A 9,745-nucleotide genomic window follows, 5' to 3' on the forward strand; every position below is an offset into this window, starting at 1 on the left:
GATATGCTGCTATCACTAAACATGCAAAGTTATCCTAATATAATTTATATTCAAGGAAAAATACTGGCAATATGTTCTTCGCTTCCTAAAGCTGTGTTGTTAGTCTGCGAGATGATGGGATTGGCAAGAACAAAGCACAGTATCTGAATTGGTGCGTACTTTGTTAGAGTTGACAACCCTTTCTTATATGGATGAGAATGACATAGACTTTTTTACATTTCACCGTATAAAGAAGGGAGGCCAGGAAAAGCAAACTTATGGCAGGTGAGAACTGATGAGTAGTCTCATTAAGAAGTGTGACAGAGATCCCATCTAGCCTAGTAGCTTCATGCAGGTTGTTTTCTTTAACAATTTCCTCAGTAGTTTGGCTACACTTGCTTGACTAAACAATATGTTATCTGGCCATGTCTGGGTCAGGACTGAGTCCCAGGACTTTCAGAGCAGCGTCATCATCACCTTGATCAGTGGTGAATACTAAGATTAAAAATCGTTTTCCTTTAATAATGCTATTCCAATGTAGTCATAGCGCATGATATTATGGGCTCCCAACATGCTAATTTTTACAGCCTGGATCATTGTCAATCCGGTCAACAAATTATGTATTATAGGCTTGTCTACAAATTAACCCTTTTACGGTCCTCTAAATGCATTGTAGCAATTCTGAGCTTTACCTTACTGATGCTTTTGGAGCTCTAACATGCTGAAGCCTTCCCAGCCTTCCTATAAAACTCTTGTCTTCTTTCGACACATCTTATGTCCATTGTCTCATTGGGGCAACTTGTGTCAGAAGAATGGGTACCGTTTTGGTTATTGTCAAAGTCCTCTTGATTGGCATTCAATGCTCGACTTGACGGATTTCAGTATACAGAGAGTTATACGATTGTCCAAGGTACATCTGCATGACACTTTTGAAGTCAGCATTCCCCCAGAAGATTACTGAAAGGTTTATTCCTCTGTATACCCTCACAGTATACTCATGAGTAACAATTTGTGGCAGATAAATCCTGAATTGGGTACACACTGTCTAATCAATGTTGGATGGTATTTGATGGTGATGTTAAGGGTGTTCCATTAATTATTTTTTGTCCTCTTGTTGGAAAGGTAATCTGGTGATATTACGGCCTGAAAACAGGACATTTTAGGCATTTTTTAAATACTGTTTTACAGCCTATATTTGTGCACATATGGTAATCCTCCGATGCAGAGCTAATCGGCCGTTGATGGAGTGCAGGAGAATGTCTTGATGCGCGCAGTTGCGTGGTTTACCTACATTGTGTGAACTAACAGAATGCGGTGCCACTGCAAGTAGGTCTGGGATCGGGCCGGCCGTTACGAGGCTGTAAAATTGAACATGGGTATAATACCGCCTTTGTACTTTTTTTTTCAGGCCGTTTCTACCAAGTCAAAAGGACATTGTTTTTGGTTGCCAAAAAAAGGGGGCGGGGCCGGCTCGGCACCCTCTTGGATCCGCGCCTGAAGCCCCAGCAGTGGTAGGCATGTCTGTGCACTTAATTTTATGTCTGAATTGACGAATCTTAGGGAAAGGACCCGGCCTGGAGCCTTTATCACATTCATGACAATTTGGACAAGAAAAGCAAAAACAACACAAAACAATTTATATATCATTTTTTCACTTATTTATTTGGTCCTTGAATAAGACTACACTATCAACAGCTATCGCTCTAAAGCCCTGCAGACACACCTCGTACAGTAGCCACGAAGTGGCTGTTCTCATACGCGACCACCCTCCCCTACCGTACTCTCTTTGGATGATAAGGTAATTAGAGTACACTATCAGAGGTAAAAAAATCAAGAATTCACGAAGTTCACGAATATGACTTCAGGTCAGGTAATCACTTGAAGTGTCCTAACTTGAGGTCAACTCTTATATATATATTGCATTTAGTACACGTTGTATTGCCTGATATACATAGGCCCTATATATAATTAAACAACGTTCCAGATGCGCCAGTTGCGAGTTTTCGCAAACCTCTTGAACGCGACATTAGTATCCAGTAAAAGTGAACGATTAATCATACACTCGATTTATAAGATTGATAGTACATTTTAGTCAATAGAATCAAACGTAGAAAACTGCTCTACAATCATTGCTAAGCTTTGTGTTACAGGCCCTATAGATCTGCTTTTCGATCGTGTGCAAAATTCTTTCACGCGACACCCGCACCATGCTGCGAGATTAAATTCCGCTTTCATGCATGTACGACTGGTCATCAGCGTCTGCCCCCGGAGCCGGCGGCGAGCCTCTACTATGACAGCTGGCTGGAGATATTCGAAATGCTTTGCCTACATTCGATTATGACATGGATAAGAAAGTGGTTTTTCAAACAAATCGAGTACATATTGAGGAAAAACTTACTGAATTGAGGCTTAGATATAGATCATTACAGTCCATCGAATCGATATTGCATCTAACATTGTCTAATGTGGATTATTGGTGGATCACTGGCAATTTATTATTTGGGTCAAATCACCTCTCCAGCCGAAACCATTTCGCATGCGTTGATATGTACACAGCATATGCAATAGGCCTATCTGTCTGAACATCATCCGAATTTGCGGCTTTTTTCTTTTACCTACTCCTTTTACACAAACGATTTGCCTCTAGCACACAAGGTAATGGGCATTATGTTTTACTTTCCCCCAAACATGCCGAAATGGGTGATTAGATTCAAATTTTCGGGGGGAACCACTTCCATTGACGAGTGGATACCAGGCGCGCGACCACGGGGTTTCGAAAAGCACCCTAAACATGGGAAGCAAGTCTTTTCCAGATTATGAAAATGCATCCCTTAACAAGTATTTGGCTTGTGAAACCCTACAAGAATTGTATTGGAAATGTATCCCCTTTTTCAGTATTTTAAACATCGTTTTTGACACCCTTATAACGTTACATATAGGCCTATATATATACGTAACGTACTTGCCCACTCTTTCCTTTTTACGCGTGGTCGCGCCTGGTATCCACTCGTCAATGGAAGTGGGCCCCCCGGGCGACCTCTCGAGCTCCGGGAGGAACCAAATGTGGCTCTGGAAAGTCGTCCTAAATCGGATATGTCGCTGTTACCATAGTATTTTGCACACGAATCGCATATTGATGTTTCCGTTGCAGATGCGAAAGCTAAACAAAATCCTCATGTCACATAATTTAAATTGCAGGACAGTCTTTTACGACGGGCCCAAAACTCTCTTCCAAAATCAACCACCGTCGTAAATAAGCGTTCGCGTTCTCCAGCGAAAGGTCAGGAGTAACTGTCGTGATACGACTGTTTCAAGAACCTTTGACAGAAATGCAAGATTTGATACGGGCCAAAGAATAATAATATACAAGACTTCAATATTTTTTATTTTGATAAACATTAATGAACCTTGAACCTTGAAGAAATACTCTCCCAAAAAGCGTACACACTGTCCTGGAGAGGGTTGTGCTATCTCAGGTGCTGCCAGTGCTTCAGGTGATGTGGTGATCCTGTGGTGGTATTCTTGGTGCACTATATATGAAATTAATGAATTCATCAGGTATCAATACTATAGTATAAATGCATTTTGACCAATATGTCCATACTCAGAAAATTGTTTAGGCCTACAATAATCTAACAAAAATGACTGAACATAGGTTATGACCAAATGGGCCACACTTTGACTATTTTCAATAAAAAGTGAAATTACCAAAAACACACTGAGAATAGTGCCACAAGCATGACAAGTGTAATGATGCAAAATACCAATTTGTATATAATACTTCGAATGTTTTGTAATGTAAGTGACTAAACTGTCCAGACTTTGAATATTCTTGCAATATACGGTGGCCAAAATGTCTATACTCAAATGACCAACGTGTTTATAGATTTGGAACATTTAATCATGTCAAATGGCATACTATCTAGATTAAGAATATTTGTGCAAGTCAAATCATCAAAATACTTGGCTTGGCTTATTGTTGCAATGTGAAATGACTGACGTGTCTACTCAGTTATTAATTTAAAGTGCATTTGAATCATACATTAACATTACTGGAAATGCTATATGTATTATTGATAGTAAACGACTGTGTGCATTTAAGTCCTTGATTACAGTCGATTAAGCTGCACCGTCAGCGAACGCAGATCTCAGGAGAGTCGAATTCCCAGTCATTTGTCTCAAAAGTGGTCACATCATCAGCATCGCAGGCAAGCTCACCATCAAGATGCCCAGCATCACCATCAGCAACAGAATCAGCAGCAATTTCACTGTTAGAAGCATCAGGGTTAATGACATCATCATTATTACTATCATCACCACCAACACCACCATACCCACTGTAATCAACGTTATCAGCGTCAACACCACCATCGTCGACATTGTCGCGTTCACCAGCATCCCCGTACTCTTCCTCCCCGTCATCATCATAACCACCGACATCATCACCGCCACTTCGATCGTTATCATCGTTATCACTGGCACCACCACCATCGTCGTCATTTGCGCCATCTTTTTCGCCAGCAGCACCGTCATGATCTTTCTTCCCGTCATCATCATCATATCCGCCGCCACCATCACCACCACCCTTACCATTATCATGATTATCATCATTATCGGCGGCAGCACCACCATCGTCCACATCGTCACCTTCCCTTTCGCCACCAACACTCCCATGCTCTTCCTCTCCGTCATCATCATCATCAGCAGCAAAAGCTGCACTGACAGCATCAATTTCCTCTTTTGCCTCTTCCCCGTGCTCCTCATCAGTCGTAGGTGCACTGTCGCCAAGTTGCCTTTCGGATACCCCGATATATCTCAAGTGGGTGCTCGACACAGCCCAAACACGAGAGACTGAAATGACCTCCATGCCTCGTGTCAAGGAAATCTCTTCATGACTGTCATTAAGCTTCCTCCAGGAGACCGAGATTCTTTGCGACTCGTCTTCATTTTCGACATCTGTTTCCCAACGAAGAGTCTCGGAAGATACTGGTTTATCTCGCTTCGTATTATTGAAGAACCTCAAAGAGACTACGTTCCTACGGCAACCCCGATAGAATGCTATATCAGTGATAAGAACGCAGGGATGATAAAATACAATTACTATAAATGATATATATTTATCTCAGGGAAAGGGCCTAGTGCTACAGTGCTACCAAAAACCGATATGGAATAATTATAAATAATTTTACCAGATTTTTTTTTTCAAGAGAGGCTGGGTTACAAGACCGCAATTTGGTACGTTTAAGAGGTCTAAAGGCTCGAAGAATAGTTGGGTTGCATCGGCTGCAGTAGGGGTCCTTTTGGGATGGGTAAATCATGTAGACATGTACACCTTGCATGATCTCTCTAACATTACTGACTTAACTTACCAAAGCCTTACGTATTATAAGTCCTACAACTATTTCAACGGTATATATGAATATATATATATATATATATATATATATATATATATATATATATATATATATATATATATATATACAAATTAAATTGGGATGTATCAAGTTCAGGGAAAGTGCTCGATGTTTCAACTGAAGCAGAGCGTTGTAGAAATTTTCCTCACCTCTGGTCTACCAATGGTTTCGCGCCTCGATCACAGGCGGCTCATCAGGACACTGAAGCTAGTTGGATTTGGTGGGGGCCCTCGGTTGGGGCAATGGATGCATTTCACGGTCCGGCGGTTCTTTGATCCTTCTTTTGTGACGGCATGTACTGATTAGTTCGGACCTTCGGTTGAGTGAGTTTTTCTTGTGAGTTGCGATAATGAGTTTTTCGTCTAAGCATAGGTTGCAGATTCCACTTCCCCGCATTGCCAAGTTGGATTTTTTCATTATTGCCCATTTTAAATTGTATCGTTCCCCTTTCTTTTGTAGATCCCATATGTATTTAGATAGTTCTGTTTCGTTTTGGTATTTCTCGTTTCGGAAAGATTTTGTGTGGTTTCTGAATCTTTCTTTAAAAGTTCCCCCTGCTAGGCCAAAATACACTTTGGTGATTGTATCACTTTGGCCGTGCGTGACAGATGCTTTGTATATTATCGACTTGGCCAGGCAGTTTCCCCGTAGAGGGCAGTCTTCCTTCACTCGGCAGTTGCATGTTTTTCCGGAGGGTCGATAATATACAAAGCATCTGTCACGCACGGCCAAAGTGATACAATCACCAAAGTGTATTTTGGCCTAGCAGGGGGAACTTTTAAAGAAAGATTCAGAAACCACACAAAATCTTTCCGAAACGAGAAATACCAAAACGAAACAGAACTATCTAAATACATATGGGATCTACAAAAGAAAGGGGAACGATACAATTTAAAATGGGCAATAATGAAAAAATCCAACTTGGCAATGCGGGGAAGTGGAATCTGCAACCTATGCTTAGACGAAAAACTCATTATCGCAACTCACAAGAAAAACTCACTCAACCGAAGGTCCGAACTAATCAGTACATGCCGTCACAAAAGAAGGATCAAAGAACCGCCGGACCGTGAAATGCATCCATTGCCCCAACCGAGGGCCCCCACCAAATCCAACTAGCTTCAGTGTCCTGATGAGCCGCCTGTGATCGAGGCGCGAAACCATTGGTAGACCAGAGGTGAGGAAAATTTCTATATATATATATATATATACACCCTCCCTTAAACACACACACACACCTCTATATATATATGTGTGTGTGTGTATACATAACTGAACAAATACAATAGGAGGGTGACGAAATTCATCAATAACTTTTACAAATCCATCAATGCAAGAATATGTAAATAAGTAGGCGATAAATAGCACTCACACATTTCAGAGCAGCGACTAGAGTTGTTTGTCTTTTGGAGGCCGAATGGATGGTGACAAGAGATAAGGATCGCTTCACGCGAGGCTCGAACCGTGAAGTTGACAAGGGAGTTGTCTGAGAATATCGGTGGATGGAATAAGACCATCCTCTTATCGGGATAACCAGGAGATGTGCTCACTTTCAAAGATGGTTCTCCTGTTATTAAAAGTTAAAGTTAGCGAGAGGTAACCGAACATGTTTGACGCTGGATGGAATGAGACCAGGATGTTATCAGGATCACAAAGAGAGGTGCTCGCTTTCAAAGATGGTCCACCTGTTAACTTAAAGCCCCCCAGTCACATATAGACGCCGGACCAGCCCGGATCAGATCCGAGTTGATCCGGTAGGGAGATCCGAGTTAGACATGTTGGAAGTCCTTGTAGAGAGGCCCGTCATTAGCATTTAAATGTCGAGATCACAAATGCTGTGGACTTCCGCCGATTGGCAATGCGACCAAGATTTTGTGATGTCATACAAGTGCAACTCTAATCTGTACATTGAAAATACCCCAAACGTCTATTTTTGCTCACTCTCTAATTTTTCTCCCATTCTTATTTTGTAACTTGTCGGAAGGTCTAGGTCTAGGAGGTGATATACAAATGTCAATAAAAAGATAATAATCTAGCGAGAATAGTGAGTGTTTTAGAATATCATTTCTAATGGGTTATGGTTAGGGTTAGATCAGGGCTATAGGGTTAGGATTAGGGTGGGGTAAGGGCTTGGGTAAAGGTTGGGTTCGGTTAGGGTACTGGAGTGACTTGGGAAACGCACACACGCGCTCTCGCACGCCCTTACACACACACCCTCACCCTTACCACACAAGAATGAATATAATTTAATACAAAAGGCAGAAATCTATGTTCTTATGGTTATATTGTTTAATAATTCAACTCTTACCTCCGAATATACCGTAGAGTTCGAACTGCATTGTTCCACGCGGTATTCCAGGCACATACAAGATGCGGAGATGTCTGGCTAATATGTTCTTGGTGATTGCGTTGTACATATTGCCTTGAAAGATCTAAATAATAGAATAAAGGAAGCTTTATAAATACACAAATTCGTACGGTTTACTTTGCAACATCTCACACACACTCTCACACATCTGCGCACGCACGCACATTCTCGTACACACTTTCGCAAGAACATAGAACCTATGTTTATAGTATACGGAGCCTTTAAAGTGCCATCGTCTTTGGTAGGGACAACATTAATTTTCCATAGGCCATATTCTAATTATGAGGGATTTACATATTCCCCTGTGCATTAAGAAAGATAAATTAAAGAGGGCATATTGATGTTTTTCTTTCATAAAAGAAGAATGCAATTTGGAGTAAAACTTTAGAAAAAAATAAACAAATTTTTAGCCATTTTTCATAGTAAATGGAGGATTACTTACATCACCATGTCACCCTACATCACCATGTCATCACCATTGCGACCAATTTGAAGTCTTCACGGGTATGGTGATATAGGTGATTAACAATTCTTACAACGTTTTTGAAATTAATATCTTTTTTATTGCTTGTCCGATAATTGTTGAAAATTTTAGCTATCTCCTTGTCTAATTTTTCTTTTTGCTCCAAACACAACTATCTATTTAAGTGAGATTAACAATTGGGCGCGATATGAAAGGCATGACCGCTTTGGTAAAATCATACCAAGTGGTAGACAGCTGGCAGCCGTCTGCTTCGAGGAGTTTTTAAACAATTTTTTTTAATCTCCTCATACAGCCAACAGAGTTCAGCGTAATACCTCGGTCACATTTGCTCTACGGCGGCCGTACGGCGAGTAGAAAACAGCCGTTTTAACATTTCTTTGTACCAGCTACCTATAGGTGGTTTGAATAAAAATTAATAAAACGGCTGTTTTCGACTCGCCGTACGGCCGCCGTAGACCAAATGTGACCGAGGTATAACAACCAATATAACAGAGACCGAAGCATTTGGTCTAACCAAGAGGATGCACTCTATTGGTCAATATAATTATAAGATTGTGCGTTACATAATCATGCGCGCGTCAGCATTTAAAGGGGAATCCAACCCAAATAAAAACTTGTTTTTATAAGGAAAAGAAAAATCAGACAAGTTGATAGGTGAAAGTTTGAACAATATTGGACAAACAACAAAAAAGTTATTAATTTTTAAAAGTTGTAAATATTGGTAATCACTATAGGGACCCCGGGGAAGAACAGGTTGGCTATTAATAGCCAATCTGAAACGGGTCTATCCCTACGATTCTGCATTGTAAGCTTCATTACTGTTATATTGTTAATTTGTTATATTGTTTTTTTAATTATTTGATTATGTAATGTTATTTTGTTTTTATTTATGCATTTTTTAATCGTGAATAAAACCAAACCAAACCAAACCAACTCATAGAGACCTCAAATTGGCCGCATATGGGATGTCATAGTGATGAAAGGCAAGGACTACTCTTCCATGTACTCCAATGCATATTTTGGCTAAAATGTCATTTTTCCCAAAAGTTTTATTTCAAATTATATTTTTCTTTCATGAGGACATAAAACAATATACTACCTGGGTTATATTTAGATTACTTCTCCAGGGGAATGGGTACTTAGGAGAAAACCACAAATTCCTGATAATAAAGTACATGGCCTATGGGAAAGTTGTCCTTGTCCCTTGTCATAATTTACTTACCCAGTTGCCAATTTAAAATCTACATAGTATTAGTGATCTCAATTTTAAAGCAGCTATAACTTTCTTATTGATTGTCCGATTTCTTTCAAACTTTCGCCATTCTGTTTAATTTATTTTTCTCCTTGATCCCAACACAACATTTTATGGCCAAGGCTGGATTCCCCTTTAACGCATGACTCAAATTAGTCACATTTAACCCCCCCCCCCCCCGATTAGCTATTTTACAGAGTATTATGCACCTTGGTTTGGTTTGAGCACTTATCCTTTATCTGCTCATA

The 9,745-nt window shown here is 40.3% G+C and overlaps 1 protein-coding gene across 1 annotated transcript; it reads right to left on the reverse strand.

Moving 5' to 3' along the window:
* Positions 1-1,554: 1,554 nt before the first annotated feature.
* LOC129280902 (protein qua-1-like) lies at positions 1,555-7,798 on the reverse strand. The gene is made up of 3 exons (XM_054916892.2): positions 7,702-7,798; positions 6,766-6,960; positions 1,555-5,037 (listed from the first exon to the last, which is right to left on the reverse strand). Exons 1-3 carry the CDS (start codon positions 7,730-7,732, stop codon positions 4,112-4,114), a joined length of 1,152 nt encoding a protein of 383 aa, XP_054772867.2. The 5' UTR covers positions 7,733-7,798; the 3' UTR covers positions 1,555-4,111.
* Positions 7,799-9,745: the final 1,947 nt, after the last annotated feature.

The sequence above is a fragment of the Lytechinus pictus genome, chromosome 17 (genome assembly GCF_037042905.1).
Source record: "Lytechinus pictus isolate F3 Inbred chromosome 17, Lp3.0, whole genome shotgun sequence".
NCBI lineage: Eukaryota > Metazoa > Echinodermata > Echinoidea > Temnopleuroida > Toxopneustidae > Lytechinus > Lytechinus pictus.

What these genes read in the sequence shown, in the direction of transcription:
- LOC129280902 (XM_054916892.2), bottom strand. Translation starts at nt 7,732, where the DNA reads ATGCAGTTCGAACTCTACGGTATATTCGGAG. An exon ending in ACTCTACGGTATATTCGGAG is followed by an intron (nt 6,961 to 7,701) that starts GTAAGAGTTGAA and finishes TTTTAATAACAG; the next exon opens with GAGAACCATCTTTGAAAGTG. An exon ending in TAGTCGCTGCTCTGAAATGT is followed by an intron (nt 5,038 to 6,765) that starts GTGAGTGCTATT and finishes TCACTGATATAG; the next exon opens with CATTCTATCGGGGTTGCCGT.